This window comes from Dinoponera quadriceps, unplaced genomic scaffold (assembly GCF_001313825.1).
Source record: "Dinoponera quadriceps isolate SergipeBrazil2010 unplaced genomic scaffold, ASM131382v1 scaffold1280, whole genome shotgun sequence".
Taxonomy (NCBI): Eukaryota; Metazoa; Arthropoda; class Insecta; order Hymenoptera; family Formicidae; genus Dinoponera; species Dinoponera quadriceps.
Genome location: NW_014555813.1, coordinates 673,239 through 698,504, shown reverse-complemented (window position 1 = coordinate 698,504; position 25,266 = coordinate 673,239). Strand labels below are relative to the sequence as shown.

The following is a 25,266-nucleotide window of genomic DNA, read 5'->3' as shown; positions in this document are numbered from 1 at the left end:
CGATCGTTGTTACGAGTAGAGTCGAAATTGGCACGTTACGCAAATATTTACCTCATTCCGCGCGTTGTTAAAGGTACAATAAGGACGAGTCAATTTGTGTGAGAGTTGGAACTCGGGTAATCTCATTTCGAGATCTCCTCTTCGTCTTTTATGGCAGAAACGCTTGCGATTGTAGGCTGAAAAGTGTTACGATCACATGATTGAATATCTGGAAAATGGATTGTTACTGGAGAACAATGAAAAGGTGAAAAATGAAAACGACTTATTGATTGCTGAACGATATATTAATTTTTTTTAATACAATCATCCGATGTTAGACACATTATTTTCAAGGCGGGGCGAGTCCTGACATTTCGTCAGTGGAAAATTCTCACGTAGTCTTTGTTCGGCGCACAGCGCCGCAGCTGCTTTCACTTCATCATGTACGGAGAAAAGAGTACTCTTTTAAAGTAGTCTTTTCTAAGACGGGGAACGAAGCAGGAGACGCACGGCGCCAGAGTAAATTTTTCTGCGTTTAAAAGTAAAGAAAGAAACGAAAATGCTATCTGTTGTTTTAATCTCGTCGACTATTATTTTGTTCCACCGCATCACCGTTTCACCTTTGCCCATGGAGTGTGTGGTTACTGCATCGGTGCAACGGTGCGTTCGGCTCGTTCGTCTTGTAGGCGACATATTTCGCGCATTTCCTGAAACAAGTTCCCCGCAGGTGTAACCTGATGCACCTACGCACCGGCGCTCAGCCCTGAGTCGAAGCCTACGCTCGCTCCGGCCAGATTCATAATTTTTGCCGGACTCCCCGCTTCCCCTCCCGTGCCGCCGCCCCTTTTGATCGACGCATAGTTTTTATGTGTAAATAGGAATCACGCGTGCACGTATGATCCACGTCGGCTCGCGCTCGATATGGTCGCTTCCGAACGCGAGAGTTTAAAAGTGGCTTATTGCGTCATAAAACTAATTCAATTTACATAACAGACACAGCAACCGACTTCTTGCTTTTTCAATTATCACTTGAGAGCATCACGGATCTCGGAATTCTCTTTTTATCGATGAGAGACGAATTAATGAACACTTCTAAACGATATAGTTGAGAGAATAAATGTTTTTCAATCGTATTTACACTTCTAGTATTTTTTGCGACGTTATAAAATGCACTGAAGTAAATTCAGTTATTACTATTGTTAGGATCTCATTATGATTTTTATAGATACATCTCATTATGCACTTTTAACTCACGGTGGTCGCATGAAGCTTAATTTCGCCAATGTCTATCGTCCTTTTTTCGTTCTTTTCTTTTGTTATCACACACGCAGAATAATTGCACTATCTATGGAATTAAAATTAAAAGCAGCTTCTTTTTAACCGTATATTCCACTTTCCTAATATCTCTCTTTAATATTATTCGGAGATATTATTGCAAGTTAATATATGCATACATATTAAGTTTTTATGTAGTAAGAAAGCACCGCGAGAAAGAAAAAGAGAGAGGATGCCGGAGAGTTTAGGTCGTTCGACGCGTATTTTTATCGCTCGTTCGGATACCACGGAGTTGTTGTTCTACGCGGGGTGCCGAAATTCCTCCGTTCGGTCTGCGTTGCACGTGTTTCGAAAACGATGCGCTTTACTTACCTACCTACCTACCTACCTACACGCGACTTTACGGTCGGCGAGCAGGCGCGATTTTCCGCATGTCACACGGCTCCGGAACCGTTCCGTCTCACGGTACGACATCCGAGATGATTGACCGATCGCCGGCCGGTACCGTTATCAAAAATTGACGTTTATTGGCACACAAGCCGACGAAAATTGACCCGCGGCGGGGTAATGCGCTTCGCGTGTCACTGCGCGTCACCCTCGATATCGCAACAGTTTTCCTTTCGCGCAATGCTCATCGGCTGGAAGAGAACATCTAGGTGGACCGTAATAATCAGCGTAACGGTCTGGTTAAGCGCAAGAATTGGATTCCGCCGTAAATCTTAATTTTCAACCTCGATGACCTCAGATGCACGTATTGTGCAGTGCACTGATAAAGAGAAAGAGAGGGAGAGAGAGATAAAAACACGCGAGAGCGCTCGGAATTGTCCGCGGAGAGGAGTATAAGTGCAAGGCACTTAAGGTGGCGTTTTCTTCTCTTTTTTTCCTGATATGAAGTCGAGCTCGGTCGAAATTGGTCGGCATTCATCTTGAGCTCTACAGTAACTGATAGCAATATTTTTAGCAATTTCTACAATAATTTATTTATAGAATTAAGTTTTATAATTGTAGATATATTCATGTAAAACGGCAAAGAAACGTGAAAATATTTTTTACGTTCACAAACTTCTTTTATACATCTCGTCACACAATTCCTATTTATTGCAAAATTCAGCCGGTGTGGAAAGATGATAGTTAAATCCAAGTTATTTATGAGAAATTGCAAAACCGAAATGTTAAAATCGATCACATCGTTATGTTGCAAATCGAAGTTTGTCCTACCTTGTTGGGTAAATTGCTCATACCTGATGCCAGACTGACAATCCTTGACCAGATTGACTTCTTGATCGCTCAAATCGAGGACTGCAGGATTTCGGCAATTTCGAGGCGATTCATTCGGGCGTCGATAGAAAATGAAAGTCATCTTCTCGACAGTCTTCGGGGGACTATATCTTCTCACAGTCTTCGGGATTGAAGACCCGGATTGTACCCCACTCGATTCAAATCGGTAGAACTATTCACAGTTCCACAGTCAGTCGGTCAGTTAGTCGACTAGGCGCGTGTTTATTCGTCGCGAGTGTGAATTTCTAAAAATCGCGCCAGACACCTGCGAAGAGGAGTCTGTTCTCGTCCTGGCCATGCGAGGACTATCGTTTTTCGAGAAAAAACTGATCCCGCTGTGGAAAAGCCAAGTCGCCTATAAAACTCTCGTAGATGGTTCGAACGATTTTCTGGAGATTTGGGTGAGAAATTCATTTGAAACGAAATTTTTATGTATTTATTTTGCATGTAACTTTTCTAAAAACTACCGATCTTTGACGTTCATCTCATCACGATGTTCCTCCCATTATTGACGAATTTGGCGAAGCGATTAAGATGAATAAATGAGGTGTCGAAAGTTCACCAAACGCTCGTTTAAACTCGCGCGATAATCAACGCTGTTAATAAAGTAGACGAAAAAAGTTTCTGCGTGGTTGGCGAGCAGCCGCCTGCTGCGGTTTCAATGAACAATAAAGCGATTTATCGCGGCCCGTTAGTATGCAAATTACGCCCCTCGAAATATCGCCCACTTATTATGCTAAATAAAATTTCATCGCGTTAATGGAATCCGTCGCGTTGAAAGTTTTTAACGCTCTTTTGAATATTATCGAGCTCCATCAGTTGGTATCCCAATGCATTCCTAAATTGTGTACTTAAATCGTGTCTATATAAAAACACAAGAACATAAAAGTATAAAAGCTTACCTGAGTGTTCACTGATAGAAAAATATAGTTATTTTCGGGGACAACAATATCCTTTTTTTACTTTAACTGCAGAAATAGTAGTAGCAACATGCACATAAAGTTATTATCATTGACACTATAATAACACTAGAAAAATGGCTCTCTTTTAATAGTTAAAGTAAATATTTTTGTGGTTAAAATAAAAAGAGATTATTGTTATCCCCGAAAATAACTATATTTTTCTCTCAGTGTTTATAAAAACGTACGCTAAGATTTATATCTGTGCCTTCAACGTACAGAGTTATAATTCATAACTCGAAAGGTGAGATTATAATCGATAATTCCCGAAGAGCCGATAAACGATCTCGCGCACGAACGTCCCGAGAAAGTGCGAAATCCCGAGCTCGCGTCACGTCTACAGCCTTTGGCGAGACTTTTCGAGACACAACGCAGGTAAACCCGCGCGACACGAGACGTTTACTAATTTGGTGAAAGTCGTCTGCGTAACGACCATCTTCGTATCTTGCATTTTAGTGAAATCGAGCGTTTTTCTCCTTCGCTCCTATCTCAGGCACTTGACCCTTTCCGCAGGTATAATGCACGTTACGGTCTATCACGTCGTCGTGATGCACGGTAATGATTTTTTCTGCCAATTAAAACGACCGAGCGTGATTATAACGATAATACGCAATTACCCGGAACGAACTCATCTGTCGAACTTCCGCGAAAATCGCATACGTTCCCTTATTAGTCGTCACCGTGTCGATAATTACAACGCTACATCATATTTTCTTCTAAACTTCATGACGTTTCACGAAGCGAATCTCTGGCAAATTGTATTAATAGATTTTTACGACTGAAGCGCCGATTAATTAACGTTAATAGCGGCTACGCAGTGCTCTACTACTCAGCAGAGCGAACTTGTTTTTACTGCGATCCGTGTTTCTTCTGTAAAGTTAGATGCAGATTATCCTCTTTCGTCATCGGTAAAAACCCGTCGATCAGCGGATTTCCAAGTATGGTGATTCGCGTGGGTCGTCGTTGCACTTTTGCTCGCCAACGTGCCCGACAACGCCCATAGATGTTTTCGTTTCATTTTTTGCCTTCTTTTTTTCCTCTTGGCGACTCTTTTCACCTTCTCGTGCCGACCTCGCGGTTTTGCTTATTGGCCACCGTGACGCTTCGGCTGTCCTAGGACGAATTCGAAAACGCGACCGAGCGTTCTTCGCGAGTTTATTTCGCGATAAAGGTTACAATTATCGAAATTGCAAATCGTTCGTGAATAAACATCGAAATATGCGATTGCATTGATACGTATGATAATATGTAAAATAAATATTATTTTTATTTACTCACATTAATCGAGCGAATTGAGAATCGTTTCGCTCTGGTAACGCCACTCGTGCGCGGGAAAACGAGTTGATTTACATTGCTAACGACGTCGTAGTCGATCATCCGCTTGTTGCTGCCGATTATTCAGTTTCCCCGGTCGGTGGGCGGCATCAAAGCACACACGTAGTAATCATCATTTGAATAATGATGTTCCGGTTATACTTGAATATCGCTGTTGAAGCAATAATAACAACGTGACAATACGTGACTGCGTAAATGCCGACAAAACTTTGAAGTTCATCAATACGTGCAATGTCGTGGATACAAATACAAATATATCAGGTTGGAAAGATTTGTCTTATTTAAGCCATTTACTTTGGAAACCGTATAATTTTACTTTTCTTTTGTTTTGAGATGTTGAAATGATTGCATTTCAGCTTATTGAAAAATGTTAACAAATGCTATATAATTTTATGTTGTCAAGTAATTACAAGCTAGAAGCCTAAACCACAGTTACTTGCTTCTGCAAATGTCACATTTGTCCCGCATTGTTAACACACCAGAATTTCGGAAAGAGCAGAAAAAATTGCAGTAAAATGTATCAACCGATATTCAAATGATTCGTCCACTTCAATGCCATAATCGTCTTTAGACAGCTTCATCTTTTTGCCGATGTACTGACGCTCCCAGATTCTGCTTCTATGATGTGTCAATTTGGCGGCCGTCTATTTGAGATCTTGCTTCTTTTCGAAGATCAAGTTCTCTCCTAAGACCCTTTTCTTGTTCTGTACACTTTATCACTTATGATAATGTCAATTCATGCCACAAAACTTGGAATACTCCCACAGCGACAGCATAGGTATGCGAGAACGTCCTATGTTAACAGCATTTTTGCATCGTTTTTTGGGATTATACTGATACGTTATATAGCATATATTTCAAATCAAAAACTACTAGCACCATCTACAAGGACATACTGAAGCTCACCATCTATCGTTGATCGATATTTTGTACCTTTACAGCCCAGAAGCCTTGAATCGCTGCGCGCTACTTCGAAGCGCTCAGATGGTGTCACGTCTTGCTTTACAAAATCAGCTGTAAAACCACTTAAAAAAATGTTTTCATGTATAAGACCAATTGCACCTTATTTTTAAGATTCTAGAATATAATTTAAGACTTTAAAATATAATTTATAATAAAAAAAAATCGATTTTTTGAAAGTGCAAGAGTGGTGTAATCCCTTAAATTTTTTAACCCGTCGGCTTTCTTAACGCTTTATATACCCGGTGGGACTTGTAAACATCGCTCTGTGACGCGGGTAAAGCAGAAATCTGTGTTATCCTGACGAGGAACGTACTATACGTTGATGGTAAACGATTTCTCTAGGATCTCTACCTCGTCGGTTCTCGGTGAAGATTTCTCCTCGAGTATCTCATTCTGAAGAGCTCTGCGTTATCAACGTTCCAACTCTTCTCGATATCTTCTTTCCCCCTTCCGCTATTGAATTCCATATCCGCGATGTTCACACGCGCCATAAAAGTTGATAATTTTTCCCGTCATTTGTGTGCGAGAGAAATTTGCAGATGTATGATCGTCGAGGATTCGCAGCGGGCGAAACGTGACCGAATACTGTAACAGAATTTATCACCGAGAAATGTGGGTCGCGATCTTCGCGCTGATGGATGTAAGTTCGACCAGGCGTATCTAATGGTCATCCATTTTCTTGTGAATTCCTTGTGATTGCCGCAAGGCCGACGCGATCTCTTCTCCCAATCGTGTCTTGTAATTTTCGCAAAGACGATATGCACAGCATTTAGGTCGCGGATCGGTGATTATCTTTCTTCGCATGCCTGACAAATCAATAAACTCGATGTTATATCTTTTAACAAACTGAATTTCTTTGAACGGCATAAAGAAGCACTCGTTATTCGTCATTTACTGCGAATAGTTTGCGGTTACCCAGTTCAATAATTATCGTATAACGTGACCGATGTCACTTCTATTACTCATAGTTCTTACAGTACTTTCTATTCACAGTTCTAATTCAGTTCTAATTATTTTTCTTGCGATTTACAAACGATTTATAACCTCCTGTTATCTCAAGACAGGATGGAAAACAACAACGATCGTGTATTAATTCAGTTGACTGTCTATCGAATTGTGATACCGTTTATTTCTCTCAATATGATCAATCAATCAATCAATCAATAATTTATAATATTATATCTCTATTTAAAACATATAAGAAATGTATTTTAGAAATGCAGCAAAGTTTGCGTACCATGAATTTCATAGTTGCCGTCACGCTATAATGGATACAATAGGAAGACTTTTGAGCGGCTTAAAATTCTTTAACCCTAGAAAATCACCTTCTCAGGGAAGTAGAGCGAGGCAGCTGATAAGAGTAAAGGAAACTCCATCAAAGTGGGTCGATATTAGCCCTTCTACAATTTATTAATCAAATTATCGGTAAATTTGAAAATATAATAATCTTTATATCTATGTGAGACATAATAAAGATCGTTCTACAATAGTGTAAACGTAAATGTAGATTAAGTAGTTGTAAAGTGTCGGGAGATGTTATAAAAAATGGTTGAAGTTCATCTTTCACGATTACGACAGCGTAAAAGCCGACCAATGCCGTTATGGAAATCAGCATGATGATAATTGCTTTCTGACTGATTGCTGCAGTTAAGTTACGACGTATTTTTACTTCGTATATAGATTAATCTGTTGTATAACATGCACTACTACGCTGAGAGAAATTATAGTTATTATCAGTGTCAATCATAACCTTTTGTATAGTTTTAACAATAGAAGTAGTAGTTGCAACAACATGCATGTAAGGTTATTATCACTAACACTATAGTAACACTTATTAGAAAATTGCTATCTACGTTTACGCTATTGTAGAACGGCCTTAACGCGACGATAATACACACGGAGGCCGTGTGAAACCCTCGTTCTTCTGTCTTCCACGCTGCGTCTGGTGTCACTTTCGATGGTGTATTTTTTTCTTTTCGGCACCACTGTCAGCCACGGTGGGTTAAGTCATGGTCCGCGCACCCAGAACCGGACGTATGGTAATTACAGCACGGCGCGTGTACACGCGGTAATGCACATTTCGTTACGCCGCTTATCGCCCAGCCTGTTTTCGTGACAGGCACCGGTCAACCTGTTATTAATATTTTTCAACAGTACTGTATTATACGATACGACCGGCAATCCGGTCGCGCTCGATGCTACATTTTTCGTTTCCGCGCAACGAACTCCAAAAGAGGCATATCGGGCATAACGCGTTATGCAAGCGGGACAGGCGGTTTTTCAATCGAACTGGTTGTATTTCTTTTCTTTTTCCTTCTATTTCCCCTCTCTTATTTACGGTACACGCACGCGCGGCTTCTTGAGCGGCGAATGAGAGACGGCACACGTGTGCGAGCGCTAAAATTCCATTTGCGTCGGAATATGTTTGGTTACGGAATCGATAATTCTGTCTCTTAATCCTAAGTGTCAGCCGCCCGATGGCCGCTTAAAATGAAAAGGTTACTACGATCGGCACGCGTGGCGATATTAAGTAATTTCCATTTGCGCTCGCGACAGCCGGCGGGTCGCAATGAAATTGATCGTTACCTCGCGACGGTATTACGTGATTTACTTCCAACCTTTTCCGTTATCGTAATTTACGATGAATCTGTAAATTACGAATCCGTAAATCGCGTACGAAGAGATGAAGGAACCAGCACGTGCGAGGAAGAGTCGAAATAAATGTCACGTAAGATACATTTGTAAGATAAGTAGCGGAGAATCGCAAACTTGGAATGGGAATAGGTAGTCACTGTAATAAGACATAACTCGCTTCCTTCTTTTTCAGAGGAGAGAGAGATAGGGAAAAATATATGAGAGAGATAGGGAAAAATATATGTTACTGTCCCAATGGTACATCTAATATTGAACAAAATATCTCCATATAAGGAATATAAAAAGAAATAAAAAATTGGGGAGACCTTCGACGACCGTTTATAGGAAATAATAGCCGATCGTTCGCGAAGAAAAGGAAGAAGTGTATCTTATCGTCACATTATTACTCAGAGAAAAGAAATGGAAGATATCTCCAGTAATTCACTGGAACCAATGACCGCTCGTTGGCGACTTCATTATTTTAACAGTCTCTCATTATTAAACCCAAGTATAAGACACTCGAAAGGCGCGAATACACGTCAGAAGTGATCATTTCGTTCGCAAAAGAATCCAATCGAACGTGTTCCTCCGAAGCACGATGTTTCCCAACCGATTTACCGTTGCATCTATCGCGACGCGATACGAATCTCATTTTCCTTTCGCCGCCACGTTTCCTCTAGCCGACGTTTCGCGTCTAATCAGATGAACCGTTTTCGCGGCTCACGCCTCACCTTCGGTTTCGTTGTAAGATAAGGAGGTGTTATTGTCTCCGAAAACAAACGCTCGTTCCAGATTTCGTTTTCTCGCGATCCACATCCACATAGAAAGCACCGACCGGCCGACGCACGCGATACTTCGCCATCGCTCGAGTGTGCCGGACTTTTTCGACGATCGATCCGCAGGATGGCGGAAAGGTAAAAGTGTTGCCGCTGTGTCTTGACCCAGTCTCTTAAAAAAGCTGGAATAAATCGCGCACGTGCGTCGCCGGAACGATCTCGCAGCGAATACGCTCTTCGTACGACACTTTCTCTAAAAAACACGCAGATGTCTTGCCTCGTCGGTAATTGGATTATACACGACCCGCGACCCAATTCCCGTCGACTTCGAGCGCGATCGAATCTCCGTCCGAGGCGGAGAAACCTCCCGCAAAGACGGTGACGTCCGCATCCGAACCGCCAGCGGTCCGGATCGGACGGGGATTGATCGAACCGGCGCGTCGGTTGTGGCGCATTATGTAACGGCATTGCTCTATTATATCACGAGCAGAAAAACGGTCAATGTCGAGATAATACGCCTAACTGTAGAAAGTCGCAGGCTACGCGGCGAGCTTAGTCACCGTTTTCATACTCATTAGTCGAAAATCGGTGTTCCATCGGCGCCGGCATTTATTGCGCATCTGATCGATCGAGTAATCAAGCCGTTCGCGAATGACTTTTGAAACACGATGAGAGACGGTCCGAACCACTTTCGTTCTCGCGGGTACCCGCCATCATTATATCGCGGCTTTCCTGGGAGCGTATTTTTAACGCGCGCCGTGTGAGTGAAATTAAAGCGGCCGGGAAAACGAGCCGTTAATAATTGCTCGCCGATCACGCATCGTTCGTTCGTTCGTTCGATCGGTCGATTCGATCGATTTACAAGCGCGCTGTTATCGCGAAAGGCGAAAGCAAATTTTGCGCGCGCACGTCGCGATTTATCGGCGATTTTGCGATGCGAAAAAGGAGGAGATGCGGGAAAAATATGGGGGGGAAGAAAACAACGAAGGCGGAGGATTGCCGCATCGCGGTAGATTATTAACGGAGCGTATCGGAGAAAGCAGCAGGTGGAAAATTGAATTGGCATGATCACGCGCGTCGAGACGCGCCGATCCGCGAGCAATGAAGAAAAACGTCGACTCTTTTCGGTTGATCCGCCATGTGCGGATCTACACGACACGTGAATGACGCGCCGAGACCTTTGTGCGATCATTTCGCCCGGAGAAATTCGTCGGTATCCTTCTGGAGTCGAAACACGCCGCGCAGAACGGGAGCAGGTTCTTCACTCTGCTTCATCATGTCGCTGGAAGGAAATTATTAATCCTTCGCGACGATTCGAATTATTGGGTCAGCCAGAAAGTTAAGTTGGACGTTGAGATCAAATTTCACTTCATTATATTCAACGGAAACGAATTATTCATCAACCAAATAATTGCAGTCACTTTTTGTGATTCTTTGTTGATGTCTTAGCAGCATTCGCACGTATCTTTATCGTTGAGGGAAGCTTGCTCATCGAAGAAAAGAGAAAATCGGATCTAATTTTTTTTGACTGACTCTATATTCTCGGTGCTTTTTCCTGAGTCTGTGTGAGTTAAATTATTTTCAATACCGTGTAATCTGTGCTTATCACAATGTTTCGATGTCTGATTAATATAAAAATACACACATATATATATTTATGATCATATTTTTATATTTCAAATGTAATAAATATAAGAGGAAATGTACAGAAAAAGTTGGGAAAAGAAATAATTAAAATAAATGTGACGTGAATGCGCAGTTTATTTTTGGCGCAATAAACGTCTTTAATAATCGAACCGTTTGTTTATTGCTTAAAATGATTAATAACATTATCAATTTCGAGAATAAATATAATAATCGTTTCAAAAATGTTATTAATTACTCTAGTTAGTAATGTTATTAATTTACTCTATTTGCTAATGTCTTCGAGCTCACTTTTCGTCCTCGTTCGATACTCGTTCCGATCATTTTTCTCCACTCCGTCTATCGTCTAATTGACTTTTCATGTTTTGACGACACGTCTTGAGCGATTTCCTGACTCATGCAATTGGCCAATTTTTTATTTTCCTCTTTATTTTCCTCTATTTCACTCAGCTGCCAATATATAATATTTGCCTTGCCGAAGGAGATAACGTCAAACATGAAATCTGATATTTTCCGAATATAATTTATGCAGATGAAAAATAGTTTATAGCAGCGACTGAAACGAAATGCGATATCGAATTAGACGATCGACGACTGTAGAGTTAATTTCAGGCCCCACGAAGCCACTATCCATACCTGTGATTCTCGTCGCGCGCGTAACGCCACATAAACTTTAATTCGCGCTCACTTATCCGCCGAGTTTTCGCTCGCAAGATACAAGAGAGAGACGCACCCGCTGAATATAGTAATTTATGTCGTCAAGGTGAAATGTACGTACGTGCTCGAACGGTCATCGGGAATAAGCCCGATTGTGCGATGGGTGCAGTACGCTTGGCGTGCGTAAAGCCAGCCAAGCGAACAAATTTATAAGACGCGATAATACTGATAGAACCGCTGGCGGTCAACGCATTAACGGCACTGAGAGCGCAACACGGGAGAGCGCAGCAGGACGTATACGGCGCTGCAAAGCTGCAGAGCTCTGGCCGATATGATTCATCGGATCGCCTCGTATACAAACGGTGCGCGACCACGTCGAGTATCTCGTGCACTGAGAACAAGATTTCTTCAAATTTAATCAATTTTATCGCATCCAAACATAAGTTTCATCGTCGCATGCTCCAAGGAAACTGATGCTTCAATTAATACGATCGTTAGACTTTTCAACGAATATGTATCTTTATCTTGAATAAAAAGTGTGTTTGAAACGAGAGGTAATTTTCTCATAAAGAAATTATTTATTTCATTTTATATTTTTAGTATAGCAGTATTTTATTTGGTTAGAAAGTATTATTTCAAATAATAGCGTTCTTTCTGTTAAATAATAGAATTTTCTTGAATGAGACAGTAAAACTTTTACTCGAACAGATAATATTTCATATGAGTACATGTTGTTTCTATGAAACAAATTTTAGTCAAATAAATAGAAATACCAAATCTAAAGAAACCTTTTCCTCTGTGCGCAAGAAATACGATTTTCACTTGATATTTTAGGCTTTCGCGGTTTGGACAGAATGTTCAGTTTGACTTTCGAATTAGCACCTTCATGTGGTGCTGACTCGAAAACCGAATTAAACGATTTTCGCTTGTTCTCGGACGCATCGCATTGAAAAGTATCGCAATTGCAGACTTCTGCGCAGACTACATTGGAAAAAAGTACTTACAAATTTATCTGTCGGATATAAGATTTATTTCACACAGAAATAAGGTTTATTTCTCCGGGATATCCCGCAAATTAATTTCTAGATACACTTTTTCTCCGAGTAAAAATGCGGTGGAACTCGGCGTTAAATCCGCATTACATGGAAACGCCGTCAGAAGGGAACTGAACGGCAACAACCTTCGATTGTTGCGACACGATTCGCTATTGAATTCTCGTCTGCGCGTACAGCGCGTTGCGATCTGAAAACGATCGGGCGGACCGACAAGTCGCTCCTCGACGCCCACCGTTCGTTCTCACTTCCTGCGAATAATGACGCGATTTCTATCGCGAGCGAGTTCAATCCGAGCGGATGAGCCCGCGGTTGTCGCTGGAAAAGATGATCGCGCAGTGAAAGCGAGAGAGGATGGAAAACGAATGCGGTCGCGCCTCTTTTCTTTCCTTTTTTCTGCTTTTCTCCATCCGCCGAGTAGGTATCGAACTCTCTCGATCAACGAGATTATCCTCCTTCTTGGTTCGCAGCTCTCCGAGAGAGTTAGATAAATAATAGATAAGGTGTTTATCGAAAGGGTTCTAGGGCGAGCCTTCTGAGAACATTTAATACAATAATAATGATATTATGATAGTAAGTTAAATTCGATTAAGCCTGATATCAATTTGAGGGAAAGAAAGAGAGAGAGAGAGAGAGTTTGAGAATTCTCTTCGTGAGATTTCCATCGAACGAGACGACATGAAATACGTACGTATGAATTTTCACACGAAAATCTCTTGCTCCACCAGTGCTGCGCAAGTCCCTGAGAAAAGTGCTATTCTGCGAGTACGAATGCGAATGCTCGCATTTTCGCAACGATCGTCTCTGTTGCGTGATTTTTTTTTCGATTCTGCTTATCTATATACGATCTTCATCGCATGCTATATTTTCCAAGCAAGATACCTTTCGTTGGTTTTCTTTTCTTTTCTTTTTTATATGAAATCATACGCGTATCATGGAATCACTGCGCGATCAACATTGTTTTTATTACGTAATTAATTGCCTCAAGACGATTATTTTGACGTCTTAACATGCGCCTTTGCTACATCGATTACGAACGTTATATTTATTTTCATTATCTATTATATTGTCCTACATATCACGCTGTTTCTTCTGCAATATTTATTTTTTCACGGTATTCCATATTAAAAGGGGGAAAGAACGTCACGATCAACAATGTGATGAAATATAATATCACAGAGATTGTGCAATTATATAAACAAAATATCATAATCATACACAGAAAAAAATTAATATCAATCCGAGATACATATTTTCATATATAAGCAAAAATATAATGTTATATGAATATATAAAACTTATTTACATGAAGAAATTTTATATAATTTCATCACAAATATTATATCCAATTATTCGAGAATTATTTCCATGAATTGAGAGGAAAAATTCTGGATGGAAAGAACGATATCTTCAAACTAAGAATTGTATCAATTTGAAGAATCAGAATCAGTTTGAAAATATTGTCCTTTCTATTTAATATTTTTTCCTCTCAATTCATGAAAATATTATCATCAAAATATTATTTGAGTAAAAATTTTATTGTTTCCTTCAAGAAAACTATTATTTAATAGAAAAAAAACGCTATTATTTGAAATAATACATAATATCTTTTAACGAAATAAAATATTTGGTTACAATAAATATGTAAAATGAAACAAATAATTTCTCCATAAGAAAATTATCTTTAGTTTCAAATTTTTTATTTAAGATAAAGATACATATTCGTTGAAGAGTCTAACAATCGTATTAATCGAAACATTAGTTTCTTTGGAGCATATGACGAAATCTGTGTTTGGATGCGATAAAATTTCTGCGCAAATAAGTTTTATATTTACAACGAATTATATATTCTTGCTTATATATGAAAATATGAGTCTTGAATCTTGATATTAATTCTCTCCGTGTACTGAAAGGCATCGAAGGTTTGACACAATTTTCTCGCCATTCTGGCTATGTGATTATGCACATTCTTCAATCATTATTGAATAATGCAAGGTGGCAAATGTGAAAAAATATTTTCCGCCCAAGACCTAGTTACGATTTTCACATTTCCCAGGTTATCCCACGTACTCGCATGTTCGCGCATGCGACGAATTTCGCGTCGCCCGGCGCGAACTCTCCAAGATCGAGATCGGCGCCGTTCCTCGACGGAATCCGTAAGCCCACCGTTGCGACGAGGTATTTAGGAGCCGCGGCGATCTTCCACGGCGGCACCGCGCGGTACTCTCGCTTCGCACGATACGCGCGAAGAAAGGGGGATGAGTTTCGCGATGGTAGGGAGGCGAGGTTTCGTTCGGACGGCGGAGAAGTGGGTCGTTTCTCAACGGGGCATAGTGGCTCGGCGTGAGCGTGCTCTATGCACTCCTTCGTCGTACTCAGGTGAGCACGGGCCGCGGTAGCGCAGCTCGCGATCTCACGCACGGGATCGTTGCCGATCGCGAGTTCGGTGTTACTTCGCGTTGGTGCTTCGCGGGAAGATCCGTCGCGAGAGTGTCGTCGAATACGCAGGGGAGCGGAAACGAAATTGAGACTCGGCAGCGAAAGGGACACCCTTCGACAGGTTCGATCGGGCGGAAAGTGAAGTGAAAAGTGTCGGGCCGAATTCCCGCTCCGGAAACCTCGGTAAAGTGATCCTCTCGCGAGAACGCCGCCGGCGCTGGAAAGTGCTGAAAATTCCCGACCGAAACCTCTCGTCGCGCATGATCAAACTTTTCTCCCCGATCTTCGTCTCGCCTCGTCCTCGGAGAGAGACGTTTCTAACCCAGAATCTCCCGATTAGCCGACCGAGCGTGCCGGACTCTCTAAACGCACCGGTCATCGGGAACGTTGCCGAGCGCTTTCATCGTTGATCCTCGGCGACTTCGCGATCGCTTCGATGTTGAAGGAAAGTCCGAAGCACCGAAGTGCCAAGCGATAAGAAGCTGACGAAGCCGTAGGATACGGTTTTCGCAAGAACGTGCGAGAAATCAGCCGTGGGAACATGGTAGCGCGCGCCGGCGCGCTCTGAAGCGATTGGCTGCTGCGGTACTCGGCGACGGGAAAGCGACAGTTTGCGAGCGATAATGGGCGACATCCGGGTGCTGGATCCGCGCTTCGAGCTGAAGCAACACCGGCCTTGGCCGCCGATGTACAGAAACCACCCGGCAAACGGCAGAGCGCCGTCCTACTGTTACCGGCCGATGCCTTTGGACACCCTGGCCCAGTGGATCACTCCCCACATGCCCGACTACAATTACATGCCGGCGCGTATCGCGCCGAATCTGAACAAATCGCGGGATTACTACTATCTCGCCCCGTTGTACAGGAACGCGATGCCGCCGCCGCCGCAGCCGGCGCTGCAAGTGTCGCCGGTGGCGTTGCCGCCCGGCATGATGATGATGGAGCGGGCCCGAGGCCGCGCCAAGAGCTCCGGCGGCGGCCTCTCCAGGAGCATGCCACCGTGCACGTGCGCCGTCGGCCGCACCAGGTCCTTGGAGGACGTGAGGAGCGAGGTGAGCGAGTGGGACGATTACCACGATGAGAACGGTAATCACCTGCAGAGGAACAGCCCGAAGGGCATGGGCGCGTGCCGACAGGCCCGCAGGTCCATGGAGAACCTGCTGGACGTCGACGCGGAGGAGCGCGCGCTCAACACCTTCGAGAGAGCCGCCAAGGTCTGCCGGAGGTCCGAGGAGAGGAAGAGCGACAAGTACGGTAGACGACGCGGTAGCTACATGGTGCGTTCAGATCGCTTCATCCTTCGCCGCGTCCTGACCGAAGGCCGTTGTCGCTCGCCGACGAGCGTCGCTAGAAGATTGAAGGGTACTTCGCGCGCCTCGTTCGAGGCGTTTGCTTGTACCGATCAAAAAAGTGCCGCGTTCAAGGAAATTTTCGCTGATAAGTACCGGAGTATTAATTAATTTACTCGGGTTAAGTAAATATCACCTTGCGTGTAGCATGCTGAAAGATAAAAAAGTAATATGTATTTAATACAAGTAAAATAATCATTCTAACATTCCTTAGTAAATATTTACTTAAATGTAGCACTTTTTTCGCCGTATGAATGGGTATTGGGGGTGAGAATTTAATATTCGTGTGCTAAAAATATATATATTTAATACACGATATATACTCTGAGAGAGAAGATATCTAGAAAATGAAAAATATTTATATTCATTGGGTACTAATAACATATATTTCTTAAAATTTAAATCTGAACCTTCTTGTTTTTAAATGTCACGATCAGAAGCTACAGATTGAAGAAAATTTATATTTTCTCTTTTGGAATTTTCTCTGTGTAAAAATATATTAGCAAAAATATATTAGCATACGTAAATGTGTTGTTAATACCCATCGAATGAATATTTCTTACTTTCTAAATATTTTTCTCCCAGTTTATCGAAAACAAATCGGGTGGGGAGAACTGCGCAAATGTTATTACGAATTGCAATCGAGTCGAATGATTAAAATAAGAGATTAAAGGAATACGAACATTTCGCCACAAAACGTATACGTACATCTGGTGAATCTGACTGTGACAAATTGGTTGCGGTCAAATTCACTGGACGTGAACACGTCATTCGCAGCTAAAGGTACGAGAGATCGAGTGAGTTCGCCGCATCTGACAGGATACGTGCGAGGGACTGGCGCGTAAACTGTAATTTCTCAGGAGTTGCTTGTGCGATCTGATCGCGAGGAGATTTCGCTTATACGCTCGTATCGAGCCGAGATCTCACACGTGAAGATCGTTTTGATACACATTTTTTTATCACGTCTATCACTTTATTACGAAGTTATTTTGTGGCTATAAAGCTCTTTACGCTCTACAAAGGCTCTACACAGTATTTCTTTTTGAGACCGTTGCACCGGCTCTCTGTCCATGAGCAGGTGATCGATCGCGCGATTTCACTGACTTTTTTTTCCTCAACACGATGCTTCTGGCCAGATACACGTGTACGTGAATTTAAATTATTTCGTTTATCACACACGAATGCCCGACGTTTAGCGTTGTTCGGTTTGCTAATCTGAATAGTAATTCCTTGTAACTCCGTATTTACGTCATATTTCAAGTCACCCGGTGACAGACCATTCATTCTCAATATGACTTTTTGCCAGGGTTATCGCGATCATATCTCCTCATATCTCCTCGCGTTAATGCGTTGAACTATGTGACCGATGCATATTTTCGCACACAGACGCGCGCACACGCGTGCACGGACAAGGTGGAAAACCACTTTCAGACAAGATTTACAGATCAGTGAGTTTGTTAATCTGGTTTGGTGACCGGCTCTCGCCGCGTTGCACAATTCCGCCGCTCACGCTTTTAATTCCGGAAACACGTCGCTTCACGACGCCTTGCGAATATACCGTTGAATTACCACGACCTCGACGTATAATGGTCGAATTATAAACGCCGCGTGGTTACAAAACGCTCGTCCCGAGGAGAAACCGACGCGCCGTGTTTGTCCGTCTCGCAATTATACAATCCGGAAGTTGGCGCCCCGATTGCCACTACGTGGGGGTAATCGCTTTTCCGCGCGACCGTCGCGATTCGAAAATGTCGGTCGAAGAAAGTACTCCGGTAAGGAATTCGGCTCGCTCATTCCGGCGAGGCGAACAAATCGGTTGCCGTTCCGGGACATCGTCTTCGTTCTTCCGCGCTTCACCAGACATATTTAAATTACACGAACCGCGACTACGTAGGATGACTAGGAGCCGCCGAATGTTCTTCGCGAATGCAGCTATCGAAGAAAAATCGAATGAAATTGCAAGACGCATAACTATTTTCAAAAATGGAGGTGAAATTGTGTGATAGCTTAGCGAATTGAGTTGATCGGGCGATGAAGATAAAGACTGAGGTAACGAAATAGGAATATAGTTTCGCCGTTAATCGTGTTCGGCCTTCAACTGATAACGAACTTTTTTCTTAAAACGTAACTTTCAACTCCTCTATAACGTCGGGAGAAACTCGCGATGATTGGTGAGAAATTATGGCTGAACGAGGACACGTACTAACCAGGCGATATCCTCCGTGTGATATTTCGTGTTTGTATCCTTCACTAATTCCCGCAATCTAAATAACATCCGGCTCTGTTACATAATTTATGATTAGAAACAAATCGAATTTTCCGAGTTTTACGTATGAACAGTAGCTGTTCGGATTCCGCGCGAATCTATCTTTTTTCTCTTTTCATTTTACATCTCTTTAGCATTTCCGATTTAAACTGTAATATATACTTTGGGGCCAATCTTTCCTCCCCACTCTCTTCCCCCTCCTCCGACCTCCTCCCTGATATCCTGTTTTATTAGCGACGTGGCCCGCTGATCCAGTCCATCCATATTTCTCTCCCTGCAAGCCATGCATTTTTAATGAGCCGTAATTTCGACTAACCCGGGTAGAAAGTGTTCCTGATAGTATCGGGTTAATCAACCGTTACTCCTTTATTAAGAAAGTTAATTCGTCCCGACGCGCGCCGCCGGTAATCGCTAATCAACGCGAATCCTCCCGACGTTTTTTTTTATTCCTCCACGCTCCGCGAAGTCCCGGGAGAGATTTCCCTGCTGATGGTCGTGATTATATTTCATTATTATTTCTCACGATCGACGCGATCGCGATCCTCGGCGTCGCGTGATCTAGCACGTAACGTCTCGCGCTCGCAACCGAGTCGAGGTGTCGTTAACCAGCTGCTGCCAGTCGTTAAATCGTCACGTTCTTAGTCCACGTCGTTGTTAATTAAACACACACATACGTTCTGACAGATCAACAGTTCGACGGATCGAAAGCGAGAAAGACGCACGCCAAATATCGCGATCCGATATCGTTATCGATAGATTTTAATTGGTGGTGTTAATTTCAGTCATAATATATAATATAAAATAAAATACATAATATAATATAAAAACATAATATAATATAAAATTATGAAAGTAAGGTCAACAAAAAGATTGGGGATACTTCACGAAATATTTAGTTTTCACATCATTCTAAGTTAATATTTTATCCTATCTAAGACCTTAATCCTATTTTATTAAGCTTTCATATCATTCAGGATTCTAAAGGGTTTAATTATTTCATCCTGATATATTAAACTCGATTATGTTCAATATTCCTGTTAGACTTTATTAACTGTTAGAGTTTATGTTTAATATTCTTCTTAGAGTTCGTCTACCTTTTCATGAAGAAAGACGTAGGACTCAGTGCAGGCAATTTAAACTAAGTAATAGATTATCTATGATCGAAAAGATTTATATAATATGGTTGATTATTCCACACGTCATTACCTACTTTTAAAGCGATCATTATTATCTATTTGTATTTTCCTAACATATTTTCCTTCTTCTTTTCTTTTTTCTCTCATTTTAGCTGTTACGTATCTATATTAATCAATTTCTCCTTCCATTTTTATTTTTTATCTAATTTTCGTCTAAATATTGTATTACATAAATAATAGATGAATATCATAAAATGTGTCGAAATAAAGTATAAAATATCTGCTGAGGCATTCACTTTTTGTTGAATTTATTTTAATATTCTTACAAAATCTGACGAGGACACATTTATGTAAATGAAAACACGTATTTCTAACGAAAAAATGATTTCGATTCCGGGTAGTCGGGTGGTTGTATACCAATAACACTAATCTTAATTACAAGTATGTCGAAATAATTACACGTATGTCGAAAAACGAGCGCTTCGCTCTGCTCAATCGCCGATATCGTCGACCAGTCTCTCTTTTTTATTGTCGTTATTCGTCGGCTCGCGACTTCCTGCTTCTTTCGACAGTTCTCGCATTATTGCGAGAACAATCGTTTGGGAAATTGTATTGATTGCCTGACCTATGCCGTGGCGAATGATCGGCACGCGGCTGTATAATCATCGCCGGCTGTTTCTTCAGTGAAAGCGAAGTATTCTTCGGGTTGCGCAATTAATTGGTGTGACGTTGCGCATTAGCTCGNGGGGGGGGGGGGGGCGGTTTTGTTCCCGATGAATGGACAGTCGTGAAGTTTGCGTGTATGTCGAAATTATAAACAACATAATTTCCGAGTTCCGTCCGAGGATCCCCCACCATTAACCGCCGAATCAAGCCGCGGTTTGGTACGTTCGCGACCGCTAATTACGATCCCTCTTCTCAATTGCGCGTTTCTCGCGCACGGTAGAAAGTCACGAAGGCCTCCCTCCCGTCTCCCCCCTCCCCCTTCTCGTTTCCGCGTGGGCTGCTTCGTAAGAAAATTTAATGCGCCGTCGCTCGTAATTTAAGATGAGACATTGGCTGAGCTCCGAGTCGCGGTCAGTGGTTACTTTCGACCGCGGTAAAAACGACGCTTTTAATGACAGCCGAGTAATAACAGTCACAATTAATAATTAGGATTGCGATACGCGTCGGTACGCAGAGTAGCGCGATGAGAAGAACGCTGGAGAGTTAGGCCTGCGGATTGATTATCCTCCGTTTCCCGCCCTTCACCGAGCTCTTTACGCGACGCAGTGTAGGTATCATCGTTTGAACTATTACGTCAACGAGTAGTCGTCGCGCAAGTTAAATGCCTCTGGTCTTTAGGAAAGAAAATTACGCTGGATATGTCTGGCTCGCTCGGCCGAATTGCAATCGCACCTCTGCGGCTGGAAAAAACTGGAAGCTGGAAGCGGGAACTCGTTGGCCTTCAAGAGTGACACCTCTTACGAAACACCGTCAGAAATCTGGAGCCTTTTCGAAAGTTCCGTTCGCGAAATTCGACTGATTCGTATAACACGTGAATTCCTTCCTTCCGTTCCGATTCAGGAAAGACGTCAAGTCGAAACTCGATTTATCTGAATTTCTCGAACGAGTGCGTTGCTACAGTTAGTTAGACCGGGGCTAGTTGGCTAAAGGGGTAAGTTGGTTAATTAATTATTTTTGTTATTTTCTAACAGGTTACAAGAATCGAGTAAGTAAACATTTCGAACACGTCAAATATGGTTATGAAATCCCTAATTGCTCGATTCTCTAACCTGTTTGAAAACAATTGAAATAATCAATTAGCCCTTTAGCCAACTAGTTCTGGTCTCTCCTACTATAATGCTTAAAATAGTTGGTCCGTAGAATGTCGGATTTTCAATGATATGCAGCTGATATTTAAAAGGATTCCTAAAAAAGTGATTTCACGGACCAACTACCTTAAAGGTTTTTCCCTATCCGACGATATTACCGATGCAACGTTGTTATCGTTACGATATGCTGGCGATACTTAATTCGCTTCCTCGTTCGCTCGGCGGCACATTTGAATAAATTTGCCGGCAATTTGCTCTCTCTCGTTATAATATAAAAGAGAAATGATTTCGTAATAATTTAATATTTCGTATCCCGTGCGTAGGAATCGTTAAGGAGTTCCGAGAATAATTGCATTAATTGAATGCAAATGTAACCGGCTTTACGATGTTCTAATAACTCTGTATTAATTATACATAAGCGGGTTTTTTTCTCTCCCTCTCTTTTTTTAAAAGTAACACGCGCCGCATGGTACGAGCGCGTTCTCCTTCCGGTCGCGAGACGTCTGCAATCTCACGCGAGGATTTCGCGCTGAAATTGCACGCGGTGAAATTCGCAAACGAGCGCGCGGACCGCCCTTAAGCTTACGCACGCTTAAGCGCGCACCTTCGATTTCTGTTCGAGCGGAGTGACGCTCCGCACGACGAAAAAGTGTGTCGCAACCCAGATACGGAAAACGACCGGTTTCACGACTAGTTTCATTGCCGAAATGTACAACGGCTTTACGACAATCCTACGGAAGCTCTGTACATGGATTCAACGTGGCCATCCGTTCACGCCGATGACGCGTATTCGACCCATTAATCATTCCCTCGAGCTTACGCATATATATCGCCTTGCGTCTCGTGCGTCTGGCTGCCTAAAATAGAAAATGTTCCTCGATAGATTCGACCGATCCGACCGGCCTCTCAGGGAAGAGTGAAAATTTCAATTCGCGATCTTGCGCGCGTTCGGCGACTCGAAAAATGGAAATCGCTTCATCTCATCGGCGTTAAATGAGGCGTTACGTGGACGACGAGGCTTCGCCGATCTAGTGGCTCGCATCTAGGTCGAGTCGTCATAATTGATACCCTCGCAGGTGTGCAGATTTACGAGCTCGATGCTCGTGAAGAGCGCGTCGCGTCTCGTCCCCGTCGGTTTTTCTTTTTTTTTTTTCTTCAAACGATGCACCGACGGAGGAAAGTAAAAACCCGGAGCCGACAATCGGGTCAAGGCCCCTTTATTGGTTGTTTTTCATCGCGCTACGCGTCGTTGGATTCGTCCCGGCAATCTTCGATCGAAGACGCGTGTCCGAAGGCCTTCTGGGCATCCGGCGGATCCTTCGAGACCCACCCTTTCCTTCCCGTAAGGAGATGAGAGCGTTTATCGGGGAATTAAGGCCGCGGATATCATCTATTATCTGCCCTCGGGCCCCGACGCGTCGACTGTTGTTTCGTTCAACCGTTGTTTACTCTATTTTACGTGTGATTAGGCGTACTGCGCGCTGAATACGTCGGTACGCTGAAATTTTACATATCAGCACAGAAAGTTATTGAACCATCACGCATGTCGAATATACCACCTCCAGTAATCTAATGTAATAATGATAATAATATATAAAATAATAAAATATATGTAGATACGCGCGTGATAAAATAATATAATGCGGAATAATATATAAATTATTTGGGAAACTACATAGGAAAAATTATATTTAAGAATATATATTATATGATAAATTTTTTCATAATTTATGTATTATCCTATATTTTTTCAAATATACCACTACATATATATTTAGACAATATTATATTACTGGCATAATATCGTGAGAAAATATAGTTTATTGTCTTTATTATTATATTACACACGCTAGATATTGAAATTTCATTGAAGTTGCTACTTTTTGACGGGGCGAACGAAGATTTTATCGACAATACCCTCGATATACGAGCGGTCGTTTCGATCGAGCGCGAAACAGCTCGAAACTATATTTACGTCATTTCTTCGTCCCGCTTTCGTACGGGATCTCGCAGTATTTATTCATGGGCTATATGATGTTTCTGTACATCGCCGGTAGCAGACGCTTTCGCAAGGCTTGACGAGCTATTAAGACCGAACCCGGCCTAACGATGGTCGACGGGTTGATTGACCGATCGGCAAAACTAGGCTTCGGCTGTATGTCTCTCTCTGTTTGTCTCTTCTTCTTTTTCTTCTTTTCAGTGTTGCATCTTCTCGGCAGACTTACGATCGAATCGTTTCCGGTTCGTTGAGTCGCCCAGATCGGTGCTCGAGATGGCAGTATTTTCGCAGAATCGGGAATCTCTCGCGGATCCGCGATCGATTTTCCTCGCGGCCTCATTCCCACTCGTAAACCACGCTGTTCGCTCATGAAAGAGCAGGTTCGCGCTCGATTATCTTCCGTTTCTCTTTTTACGGCGCACTAATAACGAGACAACATGAGCGAGTAGGACCGAAGGGAGAATCAGGTTATAATGGATTATGGAGAAAGTGTAACGATCGGACGCAAGAATAAGTGTTTCCTTGACGAGCTGGAGAGTGTCTGGAGCACGTCGCGGTGAAAGGGAACGATTCGGTGGACGAGATCGCGATTAAAAATCCGATCCGATTCACGCTTTGACTTCATTCGTTCATTGTTACCTTACTGACTCACCGAGGTGGAGTAGCTGAAAAAAATTCCCTCCAAGTGAAAGAAGTGAATCATGAGTGTGTAATGACTGTTAACGTGATTACTCATACAAAAGTGGACTGGAGAACAGTTGGTATTTCGAGTGTCGTTTCTGACGCAATTTCTTTGCATTGTTCTTCCTCGTCTGCGTCATTGTTCGATAATAAATTGTTTTTCATTGATTTTAAAAATGATATTTGCCTACAAATAGAAGTGAATAAGTATAAGGAAAACTATTGGATGTATTTTTGAACGTTTATAAAAGCAGCGAGAATATTTACGAGGAAAAATTTTTCTTTTCTTTTCTTCACCATGTATCAAAGTGATATCAGCGAGTAGCCTTTTCAAAGCCCCTCTTCCGTTGCTGCGGCTCCGTCCTCGTTATCTAAAGATCTGATACGCGAAGCATGCACGAGAACTCGCCGATTAGATCTAATTGCCTACGCGTAAGTCATTCCAAATTGGCAGGCAAGACCGGCAACAACAGCAGCGATCTTTCAAGGGAGCCCCTGCACCGTTAGGCGTACGCCAGCGTGAAAACGCACGCACGCGAGCGCTCATAATTCCGCTCGTGCTGCACGGTCCGCCAAGAAGGCGAACAACGGACAGAGCGGCGCGTATTAGCTTTGCTAATTTATCCATCAAGATAATCCGTCGCCGCCGATCTCGGGCTGAAAGTAAAAGCGTGGCGGAGCAGCGCGCGCCGCGTTGCGCAAACGCGAATCGCAAAGCGATTCCGGGCCCGTTCCGCGCTTTCGAAAAAAAAAAGAAATATCAAACGAGGGAGTATTTCGTGGCAAGAAGCGTCCCGAGCTTTTTCCGCCGACGTAACTGCGCGCGTGTCCAACGCAACTCCACGAGAGTGTTGCCCAACGCTTTTGCGCGCGGCGTAAGAGCGGAATCACAGGCTATTTCCGCGTGCGGAAAATCGACGCGTGAAATCGCGGAGTCGGCGCCAACTCACGACAGTTTTACGCGTTGTTCGATTTTTTCCGAGAGAAGATGGAGACAGACGTACAATCCGACGCCCCCCCCCCCCCCCCC

At 42.7% G+C, this 25,266-nt stretch overlaps 1 protein-coding gene across 4 annotated transcripts in view; it reads left to right on the top strand.

Moving 5' to 3' along the window:
• LOC106745464 (WD repeat-containing protein 47) overlaps positions 1-25,266 on the top strand; it is an 87,382-nt gene that overhangs the window by 46,148 nt on the left and 15,968 nt on the right. The window contains exon 1 of one of the 4 annotated variants that reach the window (XM_014621084.1): positions 14,837-16,268. The exons of the other annotated variants lie outside the window; for them this stretch is intronic. Coding sequence (XP_014476570.1) covers positions 15,615-16,268 — 654 coding nt within the window. The 5' untranslated portion in view covers positions 14,837-15,614. Of the gene's footprint in view, positions 1-14,836; positions 16,269-25,266 lie in introns of those variants that run through there. 4 annotated transcript variants of the gene reach the window in all.